At 42.6% G+C, this 25,394-nt stretch overlaps 1 protein-coding gene across 1 annotated transcript in view; it reads right to left on the bottom strand.

Moving 5' to 3' along the window:
* Nucleotides 1-4,751: 4,751 nt before the first annotated feature.
* Nucleotides 4,752-25,394, bottom strand: part of LOC124778420 (nephrin-like) — a 159,389-nt gene continuing 138,746 nt past the window's right edge. Inside the window, exons 10-11 of the mRNA XM_047253642.1 lie at nucleotides 4,885-5,178; nucleotides 4,752-4,792 (exon numbers count right to left, since the gene is read on the bottom strand). Of these exons, the coding sequence (XP_047109598.1) occupies nucleotides 4,752-4,792; nucleotides 4,885-5,178 (335 nt within the window). The remainder of the gene's footprint in view (nucleotides 4,793-4,884; nucleotides 5,179-25,394) is intronic.

The following is a 25,394-nucleotide window of genomic DNA, read 5'->3' as shown; positions in this document are numbered from 1 at the left end:
TCAATATAACATTTTGGTTATCGTGGACATTATTTCGTCCGCCCATCACATGACCGTCCAGACATTGGTTTTATCTGTTCTATATTGGTACAATGTCATTAATTTTACGCTCATGATAGCCATCACGTTGCATCCTATGCAGATCAACGACCGTAACGGTAGTATAGCTCCTACTTTATAAAATTTCTGTAACATTCCACTAGTGATATCGCATATCAGACGTAACATTTCTGAAGTTATTTTGACGAGACGTCTTTTAATTAAAATTTTAATGGTAACAGGAACTCATGTGCATATCACTTACTCGTATCATATATTGATCGACCTTCGTTGGGTCTCCCTGCCAACCTCAGAGCGACCAGGACGCTTTCTCCACAGGTAGCTTCTCTGGCCCTAGTAAGGCGAGTAGCTAGCCATGGTTACTACAGTGGCGTCCTTGCCATCATCTTTGCTTTGGACGATAACAGTACATGATAGAGGGCCACACTGTTCAGGTCGCAGTAATTACCTTTTTACACTATATTTTATACGCTATAACATTTTAACGTGTTTTATAAGTCCTATAGATGGTAATAATGACTTACAGTAACTACCACGTTACTTTCTTAAGCGGCACAAATGCAACTTACGTGTTTGGCTATTGTAAAGACATTGCGATCCCCGAAAGTCGATAATGTTTTTTTTTTCTTTTGTGCATTGCCTTGTCATAGTACGTATGTGTCATTTATTTCAACTATTCTTTATTTGTTAATACGTCACATTGTTTCTTCATTCATTTTGCTACTGTTTTATATTTTATATCTTACGAATATGAATGCTCTGGTTTTATATGCTTTGTAAATCTTTGGTTACGCTAGGACAAGTACTGTGTCAGAGAGAGAGCGAACGACTATCGATAGAGAGCGTGCGAATTTGTGTGGTATCGTTGCCGGTTCGCGGGTGAAAAACGTTGAAAAGTTCGGCGTGAAAGACGGTGATACGCGGAGGAAGAGTTAATTACAGTACGTCCACTTTGTTAATAGGAGATCGTGCATTATTAAGTGAACAGTAAAACCTGAAAAGTGTATCGAGTGTTTGCGGTGACGATTTTACATACTGTGTGAACCTGTGACTATTAGCCGTGAACCAGACACCATTGTCGTGTGGAGACGCTAACTGATAGAATTGCGTGAAAGTGGAACAAACCAAAATGTTAAGTAAAAGAACAGTGCTGTGATTTGATCAAGAAACATTTATTATATCATGCAAACTGTCTTAAAGACGACGACATAAATTGAACTGATGTTTAACGGACTGTTATAGTGATAAACACATGTGACTGTTTTCCTGTGGCAACACGGTGAAAGAACTGTGCGAACTATTGGCATTAACTGGCTAGATATCGTAAATACTAAAGACATTGCATAATTCCGACCTACCCGCACCGCGTGATTAATAAACTTTGAATAATAAAACGTCGCGCGCGTAACGACAACGCACGCACTGGAACTATTATTATCGCGTCAGTGCTGCCAGCTGATTCGACTACAGTGGAGACGCGGACCAGCGCCGTAACTGGAATATTAATGAAACAGGAGGATCCATCATTATCTTCACGCCACGAACCAGGGTTAACTTCACACATCGTCCGCGCGGACCACCGCTGACGTCATCTCACTGCCTGCAGCAACAGTTAAGATATTAAAAGAAAATTATTACGGTCTCTCTCATTTCAAAATGAAAGACAATTGCAGTTAAATGATCTTTTTTAGAAATACTGTCATTTTGTTTGGTTCCAATAAATATTCTTTCCATTATTTCGTCTTGTTGACAGTGTTAAAAACCCGCCAAATTAAAGTTCAATTAATAATTTTCTTTCAAAATTCTTCTCAGACGTTTTGCTGCTCATCATAATTTTATTTTAATGTTTGTGTGTAACTGCTTTTGGAGGGAGTACATATTTTATTTTTTTGTGCAGTAAAATTAGCTACCATAAGATTACGTATATTACCAGCTGATGCTGTCCGCCATTTCTGATTGAAAACTGACCAATAGTATTTTTGCACCTTTTTTTTTCCCCATTGGCTGTCAGCTTCCAAAAAAAATTTACGTATTTCGTGGGCATCTAACAGATGCGCTATGGCCGGCCGAAGTGGCCGTGCGGTTAAAGGCGCTGCACTCCGGAACCGCAAGACTGCTACGGTCGCAGGTTCGAATCCTACCTCGGGCGTGGATGTTTGTGATGTCCTTAGGTTAGTTAGGTTTAACTAGTTCTAAGTTCTAGGGGACTAATGACCGCAGCAGTTGAGTCCCATAGTGCTCAGAGCCATTTGAACCATTTAGATGCGCAATGTCTATGTAGGCCCCTACAATAATTTTTTTTTAGTTTTGCAGGTTTACTGGAATTGTACTGACTTTAATTGTTCATTTGGCCCCCCTTAAAGTGATTTATCGCATCTATATAATAAGTGCACTGAATTACCTAATTTATTTATTTTTATTATGCAAATATTGGCATACCACATTTAGATTAAAATTGACGTCTTATTGGCCCCACATAAGATTCTGCTCGTTCTGACAAAGACTATGCCAAATGTTTTTTCGTCCATGTCTAACAGGGGTAGTCAGATTCCTTGTATAGGTCATGTTTTATTATTTAAAAGGTTTTTTTTCAGGAGTAGAGAACCAGTTTCTTTGCACTATCCATGACGTTATGCCACAGACGGTGAGCGGGGCTTCATGAATTTAATTAGCGGCTGGTGTTCTTCACGTTGCAGTACACCACCAGCCACAAGAAAGAGAACTGCCATGCGCCACCGCCTCCGGCAGACATTCATGGTATATCAGCGTTATTTATTGTTTTATGAATATATGATTTCGTCCTTTATATGTTTATATCAATTTCTGTTTATTTTAGGTTTGAAGATGATCTTATAAAAAGATCGAAATCGGTCACTACATTTAAAAAGTTATGTGTTCAAGACTGCTTCCAGTTTATTTAAAATACCGGGTGATCAAAAAGTCATTATAAATTTGAAAACTTAATAAACCACGGAATAAAGTAGATAGAGAGGTAAAAATTGACACACATGCTCGGAATGACATGGGGTTTTATTAGAACAAAAAAAACAAAGTTCACAAAATGTTTGACAGATGGCGCATGAGAATCGTGTATAAAAGGAGCTGTAATGAGAGAGACGTGACGGGTGAGAGGTACGCCGATATGTTACAGAATCGCATTATCCCCAGCCTGGCTGATAAACACCTGCTGGAACATACGATGTTTATGCAGAATGGCTCTCCACCCCTTACTGCTAGACGCGTGAAAGATCTCTTGCGCGCGTCGTTTGGTGATGATCGTGTGCTCAGCCGCCACTTTCGCCTAAGCGTGGTCTCCCAGGTCCCCAGACCTCAGTCTCTGCGGTTAGGGTTACCTGAAGTCGCAAGTGTATCGTGATCGACCGACATCTCTAGTGATGCTGAAAGACAACATCCGACGCCAATGCTTCACCATAACTCCGGACATGCTTTACAGTGCTGTTCACAACATTATTCCTCGACCACAGCTATTGTTGAGGAATGATGGTGGGCATATTGAGCATTTCCTGTAAAGAACATCATATTTGCTTTGTCTTACTTTGATACGCTAATTATTGCTATTCTGATCAGATGAAGCGCCATCTGTCGAACATTTATTGAACCTTTGTATTTTTTTGGTTCTAATAAAACCCCATGTCATTCCAAGCATGTGTGTCAATTTGTACCTCTCTACCTACATTATTCCGTGATTTATTCAGTTTTCAAATTTACGAGGTGTGGCTAGAAAAAAACCGGACTAGTACTGGTGAAACAATAAAACGAATGCAATAAAGCTGAAAGTCGCGTGGCCTGTCACGTGACTCTCGCTCCGCCTACTGCTCGAGTTTCATCTGCCTCCTGCACTCAGTCTGCCCGTGGCGTCTGTTTTAAGTAGTTGACGTTTTGTCTGTGCGTCGGAAAATGTTGAGTGTACAGAAAGAACAGCGTGTTAACATCAAAATTTGTTTCAAACTAGGAAAATCTGCAAGTGAAACGTTTGTAATGTTACAACAAGTGTACGGCGATGATTGTTTATCGCGAACACAAGTGTTTGAGTGGATTAAACGATTTAAAGATGGCCGCGAAGACACCAGTGATGACACTCGCACTGGCAGACCATTGTGAGCAAAAACTGATGCAAACATTGATTGGGTACCAGAGGGACAAACAGTGAATCAGCATTACTACATTAGCGTCCTGGCTACCCTACGTGAGCGAGTACGGAGAAAACGGAACGATTTGTGGAGAAAAAAGTCATGGATCCTTCGCCAAGACAATGCCCCAGCTCACAGTTCGTTGTCAGTGAAGACGTTTTTGGCAAAACACAACATTCCCATCTTAGATCATCCACCCTACTCACCTGATTTGGCCCCCTGTGACTTTTTTCTTTTCCCTAAACTCAAGTCAGCTTTGAAAGGAACTAGATTTGAGACTGTTGAAGCAGTAAAAGAAAAAGCGACGGAAGTAATGTATGGACTTACCGAAAATGATCTGCAGCATTGCTATGAACAGTGGAAAATTCGTATGGAGCGGTGTAGAGACCGAGGAGGAGAGTACATTGAAGGAGATAACATGAAATTGTAAATAATTGTAAATAAATGTTTTTTCCAGCATCAGTCCGGTATTTTTCTAGCCGCACCTCGTATACTGACTTTTTGATCACCCGGTACAACAAAACCTTAAAAATCCAATATTCATTCTGGAGCACCCAGTATAGTAGACGCGGACCTGTTGCCTGTGGAGAGTATGTGGAATGTTGGCAACAGTGCCTGTCGCCACTCCTGCCTGTGGGTGACTTAGCTGTTCTGTTGGAAGACGAAGACTCACCAGTGCGCCTCTCGGGGTCCCTGAGCGTGATCTCCTCTATGAGGACGGGCGGACTGCGGCCCTTCGCGTTGACGGCGAAGACGGTCAGCCAGAATGGCTGGTCGGGCTGCAGCCCCGCCAGGGCGAATCGCGGCGCCGTGGCGGCCGTCAGGTTGAGGCGGGCGCCCCGCGCGGAGTGCAGCACCAGCACGAAGTGCTGCGCCAGCCCGCCGTCGAAGCCCGCCTGGCACACCACCTCCACCGACGACGACGTCTGGTTCCACAGCGAGCAGTTGCGCACCGGGAACGGCCGTCCTGCAGGTGGCACGGGGCGCGAGACACATTCACACATTCTCCTCACTGTTATTATGAACTTTGAACATAGCTGCTAAGGTTCAATGGCCGTGTCAGAATTATATTAGAACAAATAAGCCCTCCGTCACAAATATTGCGTCAAAATTGACCAGGTTTCGACGCTACTATAGTTCAATCTTGGCGGCTCGCGCATGCCCGCCCAGACGCGGGAGATTGCGGCGTTGCCAGTTGCACGCGCCAAGAGAAGCAGCGCCATAGTATAGTATAGTTCGCGAACTTACGTTTAGGGGGGAGCGCGCAGTTTATGAAGTAAAGCCGCCATGGCCGCGATAACCCTTTCGCTGCTCCCCGCATTCCGCGCTCTGCGCGATTTTGTCATCACTGCACTGCTCGCCTGTGCAGACCCATGGTGTTCCGACTGCTTTGACACACTTAGCATTCGATTTCACAAAAACTATTTGGCCCAAAAATTTGATTTTTACACATCTTCTTGACTGATACCTTCCCCCCCATAAATGACTTAATTTTGTTTCGATGTTCAACGCAGTTACTGTGCAGCATTAAATGTAGTAAACCACTGCACGAAAAGTGCGCAGCGTATACTTTCCGTATGGTCGATTTCAGTTGCCACTACATATTTCAAAAAATTACATTCAAACGAATAAAATTCATGAAATAAGACACTTCGAAATTGTTTTTAAATGAAGAAAATATTAAGCATCAAATAAGGTTTAAACCAGAGCCTTTAGATTTGAACTCAAACACCTTAACCATTACGCTACCGCACCTTGTCATTCAATTGATTTCCTGGAGGACTTTAAAGAGTCACGCAAAATACTGACAAACACTGTTGGTATGACTAAGAATTACTCACGTTTCGTCGAAGTACAATAGGAAATAAACAGTCACCGCTGATCTTTATTGCGAGAAAGCGGTTAGTGAGAATGAATTTCCTTGCTATTGCCTGAATTAGGATGCTTATTGCTTGTTTGGTTTAATTAATTAATAGAATATGAAGCAATTGGTATAAAGAATGCTTTTTCCAAACTTTCTTTTATAGAAAGTCTGTTATCAAGACATTGCTTTTCTTCAATTACTTTATTTATGACTGAACGTTTCTAAAACTGAAGGCACTCGTCCATTCTCTGCACTGCAGTCGAGCTCTGGCAACATCGTTCTCTGTTCATTGGCTGACTGTGTTTTGTGACGTCAGATGCGCAGAACGAACCTAAACTCGGCCGCCGTCGTAAATGACGCGCACTTTAGGAGCGTCGTCTTCAGAATTAAACTAACTGTTCTAAAACATAATAGGTATATAAAGACATTAATAAACTAAAGTGTGTACTGACTGCAAAGAGATGCAGTACTTGCAAGTCACATTCTAAAAAAATCTAAGTTGGAAAGGCGACATCATGAAAAGTTGTAAATAAGATAAGATGGCGAGCCGCTAAGGGCAGCTCGTACCTAAGTGAACACGGGTTGCAACAAAACTGAGGTGCCCACGTTAGAAAGTGTGGGCAAGTAAACATGCTGTTGCTACGAGCGCCATCTAGTAGCCCAGAAACAACTAGGCTACTGTACATTCAAAACTAGACACATGAAATTGTAATGAACCTGATTCAGGCATAACGTAAGCACTAATAAGATGACGTTTCATATTTATCTGCTTTAAACAGAGATACATTTTGTAACGTAAAAGAAACGACAGTTATGACATACAAGAAAACAGCAAAGATGTAGCAGGAAAATAACATTTCGGGAAACTGCATGAGGAAATCTGAATCAAAGATCAAGAAACGGCTTTATACAGTCGAAAAAGTTTTTATTTCTCAGCTGCAGCTGTTCGTTGTGAATGAAGCCATCATGACGAGATAGATGTTTGAAAATCTCCAATTCCTCTAAAACATTTAACCTACGCCCCTTCTTTTCGGTATGCAGAATATTGCTATCACCAATGGCTTTAGGCACGTGTCCAGTAATTAAGAGATGATCGGCAAAGGGTGAATTTAGGGGACTGGTGCCGTTTTTTCTCAAAAGATGTTCTTTATCTGGTAACAGGTTTTTTCTTACCTAGCCAACAGGAACCAGAGGTATGCATCAAGAAACTCAGACATTGCCTGCAACAGATAGGCTTATGGATTTCGTGGAGACATTGATATTGGCATGCCACAGGCATCAATTTCAGGACCATTTTTGTGCTTGTTATGTGGGTACCTGAGAGCATTTGCACACCTCTTAATGGACATTAGTATAGACTGTGTATTCCCCTACACCTTGGGAGAGCCAGCCATGACAAAACTACTCCATCTGGTGTGTAAAATGTTTGAGGCAGGGAAATACCCCCAGACTTCATGAGGAATATGTTGTTGTTGTTGTTGTTGTGGTCTTCAGTCCTGAGACTGGTTTGATGCAGCTCTGCATGCTACTCTATCCTGTGCAAGCTGCTTCATCTCCCAGTACCTACTGCAAGCTACATCCTTCTCAATCTGCTTAGTGTATTCATCTCTTGGTCTCCCTATACGATTTTTACCCTCCACGCTGCCCTCCAATACTAAATTGGAGGAATATAATAATTCCAATTACAAGGGAAGCATGTGCTGACAGGTGTGAATATTACCCAACTATCAGTTTAATAAGTCATGTTTGCAAAATGCTAACACGAATTCTTTACAGAAGACTGGAAAAACTGACAGAAGCCACCATTGGGGAAAATCAGTTTCGATTCTGGAGAAATGTAGGAACACATGAATCAGTACTGCCCTTACAACCTATCTTAGAACATAGGTTAAGGAAAGGTAAACCTACGTTTGAAGCATTTGTAGACTTAGAGAAAGCCTTTGTCAATGTTGACTGGAATACTTTCTTTGAAATTTTGAAGGGAGAAAAGGCTATTTAATACTTGTATAGAAACCAGAAAGCAGTTATAAGAATCCAGCGGCAAGAAAAGGAAGCAGTAGTTGAGAAGGGAGTGAAATAGTGTTGTAGCCTCCGACGTTATTCAGTCTCTGCGTTGAGCAAACAGCAAGGGAAACGAAAGAGAAATTTAGACAAGGACTTCAAGTTCAGGAAAAAGAAATAAAATCTTTGAGGTTTGCCGATGACAATGTAATTCTGTATGCCACAGCAAAGGACTTGGAAGAGCAGTTGAACAGAACGGACAGTGTCTTGAAAGGAGGATATAAGACGAACGTCAACAAAAGCAAAACAAGGATAATGGAATATATACTTATATGGATATATTCCATTATCCTTGTTTTGCTTTTCTTGAAAGAACAGACACCATTGATGACCTGCAGCAGTCTAGAACTAAATTAGAATTATATTACTACCTTCAGCTGGGCGTTGATATATATAAACGGTGGCGGGTGAAAATGCGTGCCCCGACCGGGAATCGAACGCGGGCTCTCCCGCTTACAGGACAGACGCTCTATCCATCTGAGCCACCGACGGCACATAATACAGCGCTACTGCAGGGACTATCTCGCGCACGCCTCCCGCGAGACCCACATTCTCACCTCGTATGTCCACACACTACATTCGTAGTGTCCCACCCCAACACACTCATTACCCATGGAAGAAATTCTTACTAAGTCCCGTAAGAGTTCGGGTAATATGTGTGCATCCGCACAGAAGAAGAAAGTCACGGCCGGTGTTGTCCGAAAGAACAGACACCATATACATAGAAGTACATAGCCCTCGATGGTTCAGCTGGGTGCCGGCATGGTAGCTCAGCGTGTTCGGCGAGAGGGTTAGCTGTCCTCTGTAATAAAAAAAAACTGAGTTAATCGATCAACAACGAACTTAAACGGATGGCTTACGACGTCCGCCCCGAGCAGATGCAACGAACAAAAGCGAACAAAATGGGATTAAAAAAAATGGATAGAGCGTCTGCTAGTAAGCGAGATACCACGGGTTCGAGTCGCGGTCGGAGCACACATTTTCTCCTGTCCCCGTTGATATACAGGGTGAGTCACCTAACGTTACCGCTGGATATATTTCGTAAACCACATCAAATATTGACGAATCGATTCCACAGACCGAACGTGAGGAGAGGGGCTAGTGTAATTGGTTAATACAAACCATAAAAAATGCACGGAAGTATGTTTTTTAACACAAACCTACGTTTTTTTAAATGGAACCCCGTTAGTTTTGTTAGCACATCTGAACATATGAACAAATCCGTAATCAGTGCCGTTTGTTGCATTGTAAAATGTTAATTACATCCGGAGATATTGCTAAAGTTGACGCTTGAGTACCACTCCTCCGCTGTTCGATCGTGTGTATTGGAGAGCACCGAATTACGTAGGGATCCAAAGGGAACGGTGATAGACCTTAGGTACAGAAGAGACTGGAACAGCACATTACGTCCACATGCTAACACCTTTTTATTGGTCTTTTTCACTGACGCACATGTACATTACCATGAGGGGTAAGGTACACGTACACACGTGGTTTCCGTTTTCAATTACGGAGTGTGTCCCGACATGTCAGGCCAATAGATGTTCAATGTGGTGGCCATCATTTGCTGCACACAATTGCAATCTCTGGCGTAATGAATGTCGTACACGCCACAGTACATCTGGTGTAATGTCGCCGCAGGCTGCCACAATACGTTGTTTCATATCCTCTGGGGTTGTACGCACATCACGGTACACATTCTCCTTTAACGTACCCCACAGAAAGAAGTGCAGATGTGTAAGATCAGGAGAACGGGCTGGCCAATTTATGCGTCCTCCACGTCCTATGAAACGCCCGTCGAACATCCTGTCAAGGGTCAGCCTAGTGTTAATTGCGGAATGTGCAGGTGCACCATCATGCTGATACCACATACGTCGACGCGTTTCCAGTGGGACACACTCTATTCCACTTTGTAATTGAAAACGGAAAACACGTGTGTACGTTTACCTCACCCCTCATGGTAATGTACATGTGCGTCAGTGAAAAAGACCAATAAAAAGGTGTTAGCATGTGGACGTAATGTGCTGTTCCAGTCTCTTCTGTACCTAAGGTCTATCACCGTTCCCTTTGGATCCCTACGTAATTCGGTGCTCTCCGATACACACGATCGAACAGCGGAGGAGTGGTACTCAAGCGTCAACTTTAGGTCACAATATCTCCGGATGTAATTAACATTTTACAATGCAACAAACGGCACTGATTACGTCTTTGTTTATATGATCAGATGTGCTAACAAAACTAACGGGGTTCCATTTAAAAAAACGTAGGTTTGTGTTAAAAAAACATACTTCCGTGCATTTTTTTATGCTTTGTATTAACCAATTACACTAGCCCCTCTCCTCACGTTCGGTCTGTGGAATCGATTCGTCAGTATTTGATGTGGTTTACGAAATATATCCAGCGGTAACGTTAGGTGACTCACCCTGTATATCGACGCCCGTTAGCAGCTGAAGGTATTGATATCATTCTAATTTCGTAATGGAATATAGTCGAATTAAATCAGGTAATGCTGAGGGAATAACATTAGGAAACGAGACACTTAAAGCAGTAGATGAGTTTTGCTATTTGAGCAGCAAAATAACCGATGATGACCAAAGTAGAGGGTGTATAAAATGCAGACTGTCAATGGCAAGAAAGGCATTCCTGAATAAGAGAAATTTTTTTGACATCCAATATAGTTTTAAGTGTCAGGAAGACTTTTCTGAAAGTATTTATAGGGGGTGTAGCCATGAATGGAAGTGAAATTTGGACGATAAATTATTTAGACAAGAAGAGAATAGAGACTTTGGATATGTGATGCTACAGAAGAATGCGGAAGGTTAGGTTGGTAGATAACGTACCTAATCGAAATTTGTGGCGCAACCTGACTAGAAGAAGGGATTAGTTGACAGGACACATTCTGAGACATCAAGGGATAGTCAATTTAGTTCTGGACGAAAATATGGAGGGTACAAAAATCATAGAGGGACACCAAGAGACGAATACAGTAATCAGATTCAGGATTGCAATATTTATGTAGAGATGAATAGGTTTGCACAGGATTGAGTAACTTGGAGAGGTGCATCAAACCAGTCTTTGCACTGAAAACCACAACACCAACAATAACAACAACACTTTTTCTCTTTCTATCAAACAGCAACGAGAGGTACATTACGAAACTTAGATATTGCCTGCAACGGATCAGCTTATTTATTTTGTGGAGAAATCGATATTGGTATACCACAGGGATCAATTTCAGGACCCTGTTTATGCTTGAAGAGTGGGTACCCAAGGCACACTTTTTTTAAAGTATTCAGACGTATATTAGTGCACATTAATGTGGGTTGTGTATACCTTTTGCCTTTATGCAGACTTGAACTCTGCTTGAGGATAGTTTCAATGAAGTATCTGAATGTCTGTGGAGGAGTGTCTGCTCATTCATCCTCAAGAGATGAAACCAGAGAAGGTACCGGTGTAGGATACTCGGATGTGGAGAGAGGTCGACGTTCTAACTCATCCCTAAAGTGCTTGTTCATAATTAATGTTCTCCTGTCACTCACAATTTTCTTTTATTTATGTTTTACACGACGTGTTTCGGGAAGTGATTCCCATTTTCGAGTGTGTATTTCTTTGTACTATGCCTTTTTTATGTTTTCAAAGTGTGACACTCTGCTTCATTTTTTTAACTTTGCTGCAATATATAAAAACGCGCAATTTTTAGTTAGTTATCGATTTTACATGTAGATAGTGGCAAAATTTGGAAGAACTTGTACCTACAGTTTCCTTATGGTCCATTTCTGCAAAGTCTCACATGTTAAACGTCATTCACAACTTCGGTGCACAGTGCACATCGAGAGTAACTAACATAAACTGTTATAAAGATGTTTTTGGATGTAGTTGACAGAGAAGATGTTACAAGTCCTCTACTGATATGGTTCTGTACAGAAGGTATGTGTCTTAACAATGTCGATTTCAATTTGCTTATATCTATTTTACAGTGGTGTTTATTTTTATATGTTATTACTTTTATTGAAGTATATTGTCGAATCATCCGAAGAAATTCACCGATTCACTTTCAAGTTATTCGTTTAGCACTTTGCCTTCGTATTTTCTGTATTGTGTATACATCTCCAGTTCTTGTGATAAATCCATTTCATGCCCTGTATTTAGTTGGTGGAGTGCTCTGACATTTTGCTCTACTTTTCCAAATGGCTGTCCTGTATTGTGTATGTGTGGTAGCTATTGCTGCTGTGACGCATCTGATGTTCAACACCAGCTACAAAGAGCACATTAAAGCCCACACACACAACAGATACACAACATCAGCAATGGCTGCTACATTTCTGAGAGATCACAACTGCGTAATTTGTGGTCAGTTTTACTTGTTTTAAAATGAAATATACTTACCATGTGGTACTATGTAACATGAAGGAACAGTTTCATGTTTTATTCAAAAGCAAAATGTTCGTGAAGTCTTGGTCAGACTAGATGTTTTGCAAAACAGAGAGGAAAATCTGAATTTGTGTGCATGTGCGCTTGTGTGTGTGTGTGTGTGTGTGTGTGTGTGTGTGTGTGTGTGTGTGTGTGAGAGAGAGAGAGAGAGAGAAGAGCACCAGCTTTTTATAAGTTCATGCACTATCCGGCGTAACGTCTCTTACATATTTTTGAGATGTGGGATACACCTGGCTTTGAAGTGGCATTTAACCAGCGACCGCATTTTTAATTCACGCGAATACTTAGTCGTTAATGAAGTGGGAGCAAATGCGCTAAATATATATGTGAAAGTATTACCATTAAGACCGTGAGAGGTGGCGCAGTATTTAGCACACTGGATTGGCGATCGAGAGGACTGTGGTTCAAACGTGGGTCCGGCGTGGTTTCCCTAAATCGCTTCAAGCAAATGCCGCGATGATTCCTTTGAAAGTGCACTGCCGACCTCGTTCCCTAACCCGCTGGCACCGATGGTTTCGCGTTTTGGTCACCTCCCCCAAATCAATCAACCAAGCAAGCAGTAAGCAAAACTGTGCACTAGCCAACAAGAAAGAGGAAAATAAATCAACAAAAACTGGAAGAAAATCGATGAAGCAATTGGTATAATCACTAATATGCGGCAAATTTGGAGTTTTTTCGGACACTTTCAAAGGCACTATAACAGCAACATTTACTCCTTCAGATTCAGTAATATGATTGAGTGCCGTATAATACCGAAAGATAGCCATAACTGACCCAGATAACAAAAAATGGATTTCCCTTCATTTCTCTTAAAACTGGTTTATTCCAGGTAACAAATAAAACCTACGAAGAGAATCTGTCTGTAGTAGTGATGTGATGACGTTCTAAATGTACAGGACGCCTTACGGACAAACTTACGGCATCCCGAGATCACGTGATCAGGCCGGCAATGCACGTTGACAACTCGAAATCTATTCTGCGCGCCCGAATGCTCGCTCCAGAGATATTTCTGTTCTATGGTCAGAATGTTTATCTCGCAGGTGTACTTCTGGTAGCGGCCTCTTTGGTTTGGCCAGGTCTTAGGTGGGGGCTATGGGGTAGTTGGAAAGGGAGCCTGCAGAGGGGACTGAAGTACAGTCGGTGTTCGCGAGCGACACAGAGAGCAGCGCAGGCTGCCAGTGGAACGGCCGCGTGTGTGAAGGAGCAGAGGGCGCTGACTTGGAGCTGCGCGCGTCGTATGGCGGAACTGGGTTTAGGTGGGGCAATATGTGTCGACTCACGGAACTGTTTGCTGCCACTCTGCTGGACACCATCCTGCTTGGTGAGCCACTTTATTTGACCGTCACTGTTTGGATCTTGTTCTTTGGTTTTGGCCGATAATGGTTACTGTTGAGTCTCCCCTACCCGCAGTGTACTGTGTTCCTAGCCCATGTCGGCGTAGTTAGTATTTGATTTGACTTGATCCTGCCTACCTTCTTACCCCCTAGAGCATCCCACGTTCTACAGAACTTTCAGCTTGCTAATCGGTTGTCGGTATTGTAATTTCTGTATCCAGAAATGCCCGTACAGGACCTGCAACATGCGGTCGTGCATTATCCTGCTGAAATGTATTCTGTCCCAGACCTGAGAGGGTCATTTAGAAGATAAAGTGGTCGCCGTTTCAGAGAGGGGTAGTGCAATCTTAATCTTTAAGTTCTGAAAAACTATTATCTCCCTTTTTAAGACTGCTCTGTGGTATGTCCACAAAGTAAGTTCCATTTGGCTATATAAAACAAGCGTGTACATATACAGAAAAAAATATTTATTGTAAGAAAATGTACAACTGTTAAACTACTTTTCTACATACACTACTGGCCATTACAATTACTACACCAAGAAGAAATGCAGATGATAAACTGGTATTCATTGGACAAATATACTATACTAGAACTGACATGTGATTACATTTTCACACAGTTTGGGTGCATAGATCCTGAGAAATCAGTACCCAGAACAAAACCACCTTTGGCCGTATTACCGGCCTTGATACGCCTGGACATTGAGTCAAACAGAGCTTGGATGGCGTGTACATGTACAGCTGCCCATGCAGCTTCAACACGATACCACAGTTCATCAAGAGTAGTGACTGGCGTATTGTGACGAGAGAGATCAATTGGTGAGAGATCTGGAGAATGTGCTGGCCAGGGCAGCAGTCGAACATTTTATGTATCCACAAAGGCCCGTACAGGACCTGCAACATGCGGTCGTGCATTATCCTGCTGAAATGTAGGGTTTCGCAGGGATCGAATGAAGGGTAGAGCCACGGGTCGTAACACATCTGAAATGTAACGTCCACTGTTCAAAGTGCGGTCAATGCGAACAAGAGGTGACCGAGACGTGTAACCAATGGCACCCCATACCATCACGCCGGTTGATACGCCAGTATGGCGATGACGACTAACACGTTTCCAAAGTGCATTCACCGCGATGTCGCCAAACTCGGATGCGACCATCATGATGCTGTAAACAGAACCTGGATTCATCCCAAAAAATGAAGTTTTGCCATTCGTGCACCCAAGTTTGTTGTTGAGTGCACTATCGCAGGCGCTCCTGTCTGTGATGCAGCGTCACGGGTAACCGCAGCCATGGTCTCCGAGCTGATAGTCCATGCTGCTGCAAACGTCGTCGAACTGTTGGTGCAGATGGTTGTTGTCTTGCAAACCTCCCCATCTGTTGACTCAGGGATCGAGACGTGGCTGCACGATCCATTCTAGCCATGCGGATAAGATGCCTGTCATCTCGACTGGTCGTGATACGAGGGCGTTGGGATCCAGCACGGCGTTCCGTATTACCCTCCTGAACCCACCGATTCCATATTCTGCTAACAGTCATTGGATCTCGACCAACGTCAGCAGCAATGTCGCGATACGATAAACCGCAATCGCGATAGGCTACAATCCGACCTTTATCAAAGTTGGAAACGTGACGGTACGCATTTCTGCTCCTTACACGAGCCATCACAACAACGTTTCACCAGGCAACACCGGTCAACTGCTGTTTTTGTATGAGAAATCGGTTGGAAACTTTCCTCATGTCAGCACGTTGTAGGTGTCGCAACCGGCGCCAACGCTGTGGGAATGCTTTGAAAAGCTAATCATTTGCATATCACAGCATCTTATTCCTGTAGGTTAAATGTCGCGTCTGTAGCACGTCATTTTCGTGGTGTAGCAACTTCAATGGCCAATAGTGTAACTTCCGAAATTTTATAGGCACTTGTCATATCGTGGCACATGTTTTTGTGTGCCTTCTTCACAGAAGGTTGCCGCCTGTGTATTCAACCATGTGGTAACGTTTTATTTCAGCTCGTCATCATCGTTGAAGTGTTGACCACCAAGGACAGATTTTAGGTGTAAGAAGAGATGAATGTCGCTAGGAACGATGTCTGGTTGTGCTTAATCTTCTCTTCAATTGTGTGAACCAGTTCATCAGTAACCACAGACGAGCGCCCACTTTGTTCATAATCGTGCACTTGGTCACGTCCTTTATTGAACAGCCTGACCCATCTTCTAACCATTGAATCACTCGTAGCATTTTGTCTGAAATCCTCACAGATTTCCTGATGAATTTTCTTTGATTTAACTTTCTCTGCAATTAAGAAACGGATCACAGATCTGATTTCACACCCGGCGGCATTTTCAATTACGGCTGACATTATAAAGAAGCACTACAAAGCACACGTCGGCAACAGCGATCTGAAAATGGCGTACATGTCTTCTCCTCGAGTCAGAGTAACTGCCGCGCATGCTCGGAACTGCGATCGTAGCACTGCCGCGGATAGAAACAGAAACGCAACTTACTTTGTGGACGACCCTCGTACATTTATTTAATGGTGTAAGTCTTTATTAAAAATTACTTAAGCTTGAAAAGTTGTTTTTAAATTCGCCTTTAGAGGCGCCTCAACATAATTCTTTTTCTGTTTTAATCCACCCTTTAAAAGCGGTTGAGAGTAATTTTTACAATGATTTTGGAAAGGATTTTTATACACCTTTTAAAAGGCGTTTGTTATGAATTGTGCACTTTGTAATCATCAGTTTAAATCAAACCTTAATGTTCATCTTGTGCTCTTGTTATGGTTAAGTGTAAGTCCCGATCAATTGCTACCAACTATCTTGTTGATTAGTAGAGTAGCCTGTATGAATTCGTTGTTAGTCTGTTTAGATTGACTCAACCTCTTTGAGTACCCCAGTTGAAGTTACTCCATGCGTAGTCTGGCGTCTAGGTCAACTAACGGAACCGGCACATTATCAGCATGCCACACATTGTTCTTAATATGGTGAAGAAGTTGCCTTCCATTTAAACTTTGTGTAAAGTAACAGAGTTTTTTGTATTGGAAGTTTTTCGTTAATTTCTGTTTCAATTAAGCTCTCTTTAAACATTGGATTGGACTCAGTTTTGCAGTTCGGATCACTGAGCCTGCCTGTAAGATAATGTTTACCTAATTGTTTCTGTGGTGTCAACGTTAGGGGTTGCAGATATCGGCCGCGGTCCGTAATACATATTGCTGGACACGCGAGTCTTGATTAGCGGCACTAGCGCCGCTCCGCGGCTTGTGACAAGTATCTAGCGAGCTCTCGTCCAGTCTTGTTCGGGACGTCAACTAGGAATGTAGCATAGCCTTCAGCTGATAGGAAGCAACCTCTAACAAGGCGCTTTCTCAAGTATGGCACAAGTAATGTCTCTCAAGATATCTTTGTAATTATATGTATGCAGGATATGAAGAAGCCTGTAACACAAGTTACGTACAATATTTATTATTTTTTACCAACGACTACTAATTATTTCAGTCGTTGCAGATACAGACTATGCAGCCAGCTCCTTACCGACTTCACAGCCAAACTTGCAATATATGTTTCTATTGAGCATTGGCCACCTATCATTAGAACACCTGACGACGAGAGTAATAACAGTTTCAAGTAGCTTTGGCTTTAATCAATGCCTGTCACCGTGCCGGGGTGGCCGAGCGGTTCTAGGCGCTACAGTCTGGAATCGCGCGACCGCTACGCTCGCAGGGTCGAATCCTGCCTCGGGCATGGATGTGTGTGATGTCCTTAGGTTAGTTAGGTTTAAGTAGATCTGAGTTCTAGGGGACTGATGACCTTAGAAGTTAAGTCTCATAGCGCTCAGAGCCATTTGAACCATTTAATGTCTATCTAAATATTGGTTGTGGTTGGTCAGATTGTTGACCTTGTCTATAAAACCGCAATAGCTTAATGTTTGTATGTATGGCGCCAGTGTAAACTTTCCCAAGTGTCTCAGTCAATAAAGAAAAATTATGTAGTTTTGGTGCGGCCTCGACTTGGGCTAGACCTTCTACTCTAGCAGTCTATGTCCTATATCAGAGTTCCCACAATCACTGCCAGCCATGACCCTAAACCAAAGGTGATGGTTTCTCACACCATGACACCAGGGTAACACCGTTGTGCCTCTCCACAGCATTAGAAGAATGGGACCCCTTCTTAGATCCTGGATGGAAACGCGAGGACAGGCATACTAGTCGTCAGTGTTCTAATCGACCACGTCTGGTCAACAGTTGGTAGGATCGTCGCCATGTTGTGCGCCGAGCACGCCGTAACCCATTCATATCTACACCTGCCGTCCAGAAAACGTGCAGCATTCTGTGTCATACAGTACCATTGGTCAGAGTCTAGTAGCAGCTAGACTGCCGATGAATGGCGTCCCATTGTGTTCAGCGATGAGTCGTGGTTCTGCTCTGAACCTGGAGGACCATCGTTGGCCAGTATGGTGGCGACCTACGTTCCCACCCACTCCATCACTGGACCACTGACACATCCGACAATTCCCCAAATCTGGGTATTGCATGATTCGACCAGACAGTCAAATGGAGATCCACAATCCGGCACCTCTGACTCTTGTCAGATGCTGATAACGGTCCATCACTGGGCCACTGACGCATCCTACAGTTCCCCAAATCTGGGTTTTGCATGATTCGGCCAGACAGTCAAATGGAGATCCATAACGCAACTCCTCTCAGACTGTGTCAGATGCTGATAATGTTGTCTTACACTCAATATCTCTGTGTCCTTCACATTGATCGCTCACCTGACTTCTCATGCCCCTTGTCTGCCCTCCAAGCTTGGTGACAACACTAAACACGAACAACCTCTCTGGTGGCCGTTCCACCTGCATCAGAAAACTGCTACTCTAATTTTGGAAATTTTTGGTAAGTGTCTGTGGGACCAAACTGATGAGGTCATCGTTCCTTAAGCTTACACACTAATTGATGTAACTTAAACTAACTTAGACTAAGGACAAAACACACACACACCCATGCCCGAGGGAGGACTCGAACCTCCGACGGAGGGAGCCGCGTGAACCATGACTAGACGCCTCAGTTGCTCGCTATACCCGCCTATAGTGAGTACATTTAGAAAGATATATTAACATCAAACCATGTCTTCTGGGTGCTTCACTTTTTTTATCAGGCTGTGTATACCCTTCTGCTGTGCCTTTTTCTTTTATGTTGTGTATTTCTCAACCTTTTTTAAAATCTCGGACCCAGTCTGTTGTTAATTTCTCAGCCCAGTGCGACTTGAGGATCCATTTTGTCAGCCTATTGTCAGTCATCCTGTGTAACAGTCCGAAAAATACACTCCTGGAAATGGAAAAAAGAACACATTGACACCGGTGTGTCAGACCCACCATACTTGCTCCGGACACTGCGAGAGGGCTGTACAAGCAATGATCACACGCACGGCCGGGTGGACGTACCGCCGAATTGCTCAACACGTGGGGCGTGAGGTCTCCACAGTACATCGATGTTGTCGCCAGTGGTCGGCGGAAGGTGCACGTGCCCGTTGACCTGGGACCGGACCGCAGCGACGCACGGATGCACGCCAAGACCGTAGGATCCTACGCAGTGCCGTAGGGGACCGCACCGCCACTTCCCAGCAAATTAGGGACACTGTTGCTCCTGGGGTATCGGCGAGGACCATTCGCAACCGTCTCCATGAAGCTGGGCTACGGTCCCGCACACCGTTAGGCCGTCTTCCGCTCACGCCCCAACATCGTGCAGCCTGCCTCCAGTGGTGTCGCGACAGGTGTGAATGGAGGGACGAATGGAGACGTGTCGTCTTCAGCGATGAGAGTCGCTTCTGCCTTGGTGCCAATGATGGTCGTATGCGTGTTTGGCGCCGTGCAGGTGAGCGCCACAATCAGGACTCCATACGACCGAGGCACACAGGGCTAACACCCGGCATCATGGTGTGGGGAGCGATCTCCTACACTGGCCGTACACCACTGGTGATCGTCGAGGGGACACTGAATAGTGCACGGTACATCCAAACCGTCATCGAACCCATCGTTCTACCATTCCTAGACCGGCAAGGGAACTTGCTGTTCCAACAGGACAATGCACGTCCGCATGTATCCCGTGCCACCCAACGTGCTCTAGAAGGTGTAAGTCAACTACCATGGCCAGCAAGATCTCCGGATCTGTCCCCCATTGAGCATGTATGGGACTGGATGAAGCGTCGTCTCACGCGGTCTGCACGTCCAGCACGAACGCTGGTCCAACTGAGGCGCCAGGTGGAAATGGCATGGCAAGCCGTTCCACAGGACTACATCCAGCATCTCTACGATCGTCTCCATGGGAGAATAGCAGCCTGCATTGCTGCGAATGGGAGATATACACTGTACTAGTGCCGACACTGTGCATGCTCTGTTGCCTGTGTCTATGTGCCTGTGGTTCTGTCAGTGTGATCATGTGATGTATCTGACCCCAGGAATGTGTCAATAAAGTTTCCCCTTCCTGGGACAATGAATTCACGGTGTTCTTATTTCAATTTCCAGGAGTGTATGTTTCTAATCGTGTCTGTTTTTCTTGTACTTCCTCATTCCTTATTAATTTCCAGTCTACATTGTTCATCACTTGAGCTACAATTGTTTCTCACAGTGATTCTTATATTTCTGATTTGTCTAATTTACAATTCAGTGCTAGTTAAGCATTAATTTGTGTAGAGCCACTGTGTTTTCAATACCGTGTTGCAATGCGTTGTTCATGGATTTATTGATGCTAGTATCGCCTGCTGTCGAAATTCGATCCGTTGAGTCAGTGGACCCAAACTGTGATCAATGTCATTTATCTTAAAATGATACACTCCACGTAAAGCTGTGAAGTTTTAGACTCAAAAGTGACCCATACCAAATGCTACGAGCATTCTTGAAATAATTCTTTGACTTCTCTTTAATTGTTCAATCACTTTAAGTGAGTCCTTGGTACAGTGGGTTGAAAAATAAATTTTGTGTTAACAGCGGCAAACAAAATTTTCCTTTATGACAACACAATGTGAATGCCGTTCTATTGCGTAAAGTAACGTCAGATGCGAAATGATTTGGATTACAAAATCTGCATTGTAAATTCATGAAACCGTAATTATATCTCTCAAAATTATTTAGAATTAAGGTCAATGCATATTTAAATTAATCTTTCAAAAAACAATACAATTATCATTATCAATGTTTGCATTATTCCTATTGCTTTGTCTACACAAAAACTGTGTCTCTCTAGCTATTCGTCTTTCAGTCCAATAACAATAGGTTAGTTTTCATCAGGCAATACCCTCAGTCAAATGCAATAACCGAGGGGGAGGGGGGGGGAGGAGGAGCCGTAGAGTCGTAGCTACTCAAAATGAAGAAACTGAAAATTAACAACAGTTCAGATTTTGTGGTTATAGCGGCAAAGAAATGCAAAGTTAGCTCCGTTTCCTCTTAGACGAAAGTAAATGAAAAAAACAACACTAACGTTTTTTGCCCTCACGGCCTCGTTACTACGTTTTGTCTTCCACTGTTGGCAATATCATCGATGTAGCAGTTGTGGCATCTTAGCTGCCTAGTATGCGTATCTTTAGGTTAGAAAATTTAAAAAGGGAAATGGATAGGTTGAAGTTAGATATAGTGGGAATTAGTGAAGTTCGGTGGCAGGAGGAACAAGACTTCTGGTCAGGTGACTACAGGGTTATAAACACAAAATCAAATAGGGGTAATGCAGGAGTAGGTTTAATAATGAATAGGAAAATAGGAATGCGGGTAAGCTACTACAAACAGCATAGTGAACGCATTATTGTGGCCAAGATAGATACGAAGCCCACGCCTACTACAGTAGTACAAGTTTATATGCCAACTAGCTCTGCAGATGACGAAGAAATTGAAGAAATGTATGATGAAATAAAAGAAATTATTCAGATTGTGAAGGGAGACGAAAATTTAATAGTCATGGGTGACTGGAATTCGAGTGTAGGAAAAGGGAGAGAAGGAAACATAGTAGGTGAATATGGATTGGGGGACAGAAATGAAAGAGGAAGCCGCCTGGTCGAATTTTGCACAGAGCACAACATAATCATAACTAACGCTTGGTTTAAGAATCATGAAAGAAGGTTGTATACATGGAAGAACCCTGGCGATACTAAAAGGTATCAGATAGATTATATAATGGTAAGACAGAGATTTAGGAACCAGGTTTTAAATTGTAAGACATTTCCAGGGGCAGATGTGGACTCTGACCACAATCTATTGGTTATGACCTGTAGATTAAAACTGAAGAAACTGCAAAAGGTGGGAATTTAAGGAGATGGGACCTGGATAAACTAAAAGAACCAGAGGTTGTACAGAGATTCAGGGAGAGCATAAGGGAGCAATTGACAGGAATGGGGGAAATAAATACAGTAGAAGAAGAATGGGTAGCTTTGAGGGATGAAGTAGTGAAGGCAGCAGAGGATCAAGTAGGTAAAAAGACGAGGGCTAGTAGAAATCCTTGGGTAACAGAAGAAATATTGAATTTAATTGATGAAAGGAGAAAATATAAAAATGCAGTAAGTGAAGCAGGCAAAAAGGAATAAAAACGTCTCAAAAATGAGATCGACAGGAAGTGCAAAATGGCTAAGCAGGGATGGCTAGAGGACAAATGTAAGGATGTAGAGGCTCATCTCACTAGGGGTAAGATAGATACTGCCTACAGGAAAATTAAAGAGACCTTTACCTTTGGAGATAAGAGAACGACTTGTATGAATATCAAGAGCTCAAATGGAAACCCAGTTCTAAGCAAAGAAGGGAAAGCAGAAAGGTGGAAGGAGTATATAGAGGGCCTAAACAAGGGCGATGTTCTTGAGGACAATATTATGGAAATGGAAGAGGATGTAGATGAAGATGAAATGGGAGACACAATACTGCGTGAAGAGTTTGACAGCACTGAAAGACCTGAGTCGAAACAAGGCCCCCGGAGTAGACAACATTCCATTGGAACTACTGACGGCCCTGGGAGCGTCAGTCCTGACAAAACTCTACCATCTGGTGAGCAAGATGTATGAAACAGGCGAAATACCCTCAGACTTCAAGAAGAATATAATAATTCCAATCCCAAAGAAAGCAGGTGTTGACAGATGTGAAAATTACCGAGCTATCAGTTTAATAAGTCACAGCTGCAAAATACTAACACGAATTCTTTACAGACGAATGGAAAAACTAGTAGAAGCCAACCTCGGGGAAGATCAGTTTGGATTCCGTAGAAACACTGGAACACGTGAGGCAATACTGACCTTACGACTTATCTTAGAAGAAAGATTAAGGAAAGGCAAACCTACGTTTCTAGCATTTGTAGACTTAGAGAAAGCTTTTGACAATGTTGACTGGAATACTCCCTTTCAAATTCTAAAGGTGTCAGGGGTAAAATACAGGGAGCGAAAGGCTATTTACAATTTGTACAGAAACCAGATGGCAGTTATAAGAGTCGAGGGACATGAAAGGGAAGCAGTGGTTGGGAAGGGAGTAAGACAGGGTTGTAGCCTCTCCCCGATGTTGTTCAATCTGTATATTGAGCAAGCAGTAAAGGAAAGAAAAGAAAAATTCGGAGTAGGTATTAAAATTCATGGAGAAGAAATAAAAACTTTGAGGTTCGCCGATGACATTGTAATTCTGTCAGAGACAGCAAAGGACTTGGAAGAGCAGTTGAATGGAATGGACAGTGTCTTGAAAGGAGGATATAAGATGAACATCAACAAAAGCAAAACAAGGATAATGGAATGTAGTCTAATTAAGTCGGGTGATGCTGAGGGAATTAGATTAGGAAATGAGGCACTTAAAGTAGTAAAGGAGTTTTGCTATTTGGGGAGCAAAATAACTGATGATGGTCGAAGTAGAGAGGATATAAAATGTAGACTGGCAATGGCAAGGAAAGCGTTTCTGAAGAAGAGAAATTTGTTAACATCCAGTATAGATTTAAGTGTCAGGAAGTCATTTCTGAAAGTATTCGTATGGAGTGTAGCCATGTATGGAAGTGAAACATGGACGATAAATAGTTTGGACAAGAAGAGAATAGAAGCTTTCGAAATGTGGTGCTACAGAAGAATGCTGAAGATTAGATGGGTAGATCACATAACTAATGAGGAAGTATTGAATAGGATTGGGGAGAAGAGAAGTTTGTGGCACAACTTGACCAGAAGAAGGGATCGGTTGGTAGGACATGTTCTGAGGCATCAAGGGATCACCAATTTAGTATTGGAGGGCAGCGTGGAGGGTAAAAATCGTAGAGGGAGACCAAGAGATGAATACACTAAGCAGATTCAGAAGGATGTAGGTTGCAGTAGGTACTGGGAGATGAAAAAGCTTGCACAGGATAGAGTAGCATGGAGAGCTGCATCAAACCAGTCTCAGGACTGAAGACCACAACAACAACAACATGCGTATCTTACTGCAAATGAACTATATGCAACATACAAACATGAATGTCCCTAGAATGCGATTTCACGAAACGTTATTACATTCGCATACAATTTGTACCAGAGCACCTGATCGGCACACAGAGCAGAGATTGGCAGCATTTCAATTTTGGATGTTCACGTATTGGATATTTTAATGGAGGATAGAGAAGGTATCATCAGAGTTAAAAATGTGAAAGCATCTACTTCCTCTTACCACTTTTAATGGCTACTTACACACATGACATTTTCTTTGTGTTCGTCTCTGGCAAAGTAGCATTCGAAATACAGAAGTTTCATTGGTCTCCTTATATAACTGATGTTAAAAATCGGTACTGCAATTTTCATGTTCACGTATTAATATTATGATGATCTTTTTATTGCAAAAAATTTTTGGCATCGGTACGCTTCTTCCATTTTGTCTATCCTATCCGTTACGACAAATTTTTTCAAGCTATTTTCTTTAATTTTCTCTCCTAGATATCTGAACTTTATTTTAATCACAGAATCAGGCTATTTCCGTGAAAATAACACTTTTAAAGTGCACTACAACGACATTACATTGAGAACGTTTCATTTTACAATAAAAGTTTCAGTATTTAAATAGATAAAAGAATTTAGTGTTGTAATCAAGCAGAGAAATGTCGCTTTGTTTCGATATCTTGGATCGCTGATAAAATTTACAGATATTTACGTTTCATGGGACACCCGATGTGCAAATGATCGATCGTAACAGATTCAGGAAGCTAGAAAGTCCTTTTTCTTTTGATGTATTATTATACTCGCTGGTAGTGGTCATATTTCAGTGCACGGAGACCACATGAAATTTTCGATATACAATATATGAAGCACACAGTGTATGAAATTTTATTGGTAAATATTAACTGGATCTCTGCGAATGGCCACAGGTAAACTTAGATAAAAGTCTACATGAAACTACTAAATGTGTCAAACTTAAGCACATGAAATTCTCTTGGTAAAATAATATTAACTGCGTCTATTCAAATGGCTATAACTACACTGAGGTACAACAGTACATTTAATTTACCACTGCATCAGACTTGAGCTCAGATAAAACAA

The sequence above is a fragment of the Schistocerca piceifrons genome, chromosome 1 (assembly GCF_021461385.2).
Source record: "Schistocerca piceifrons isolate TAMUIC-IGC-003096 chromosome 1, iqSchPice1.1, whole genome shotgun sequence".
Taxonomy (NCBI): Eukaryota; Metazoa; Arthropoda; class Insecta; order Orthoptera; family Acrididae; genus Schistocerca; species Schistocerca piceifrons.
This window is presented reverse-complemented; position numbering and strand designations above follow the sequence as displayed.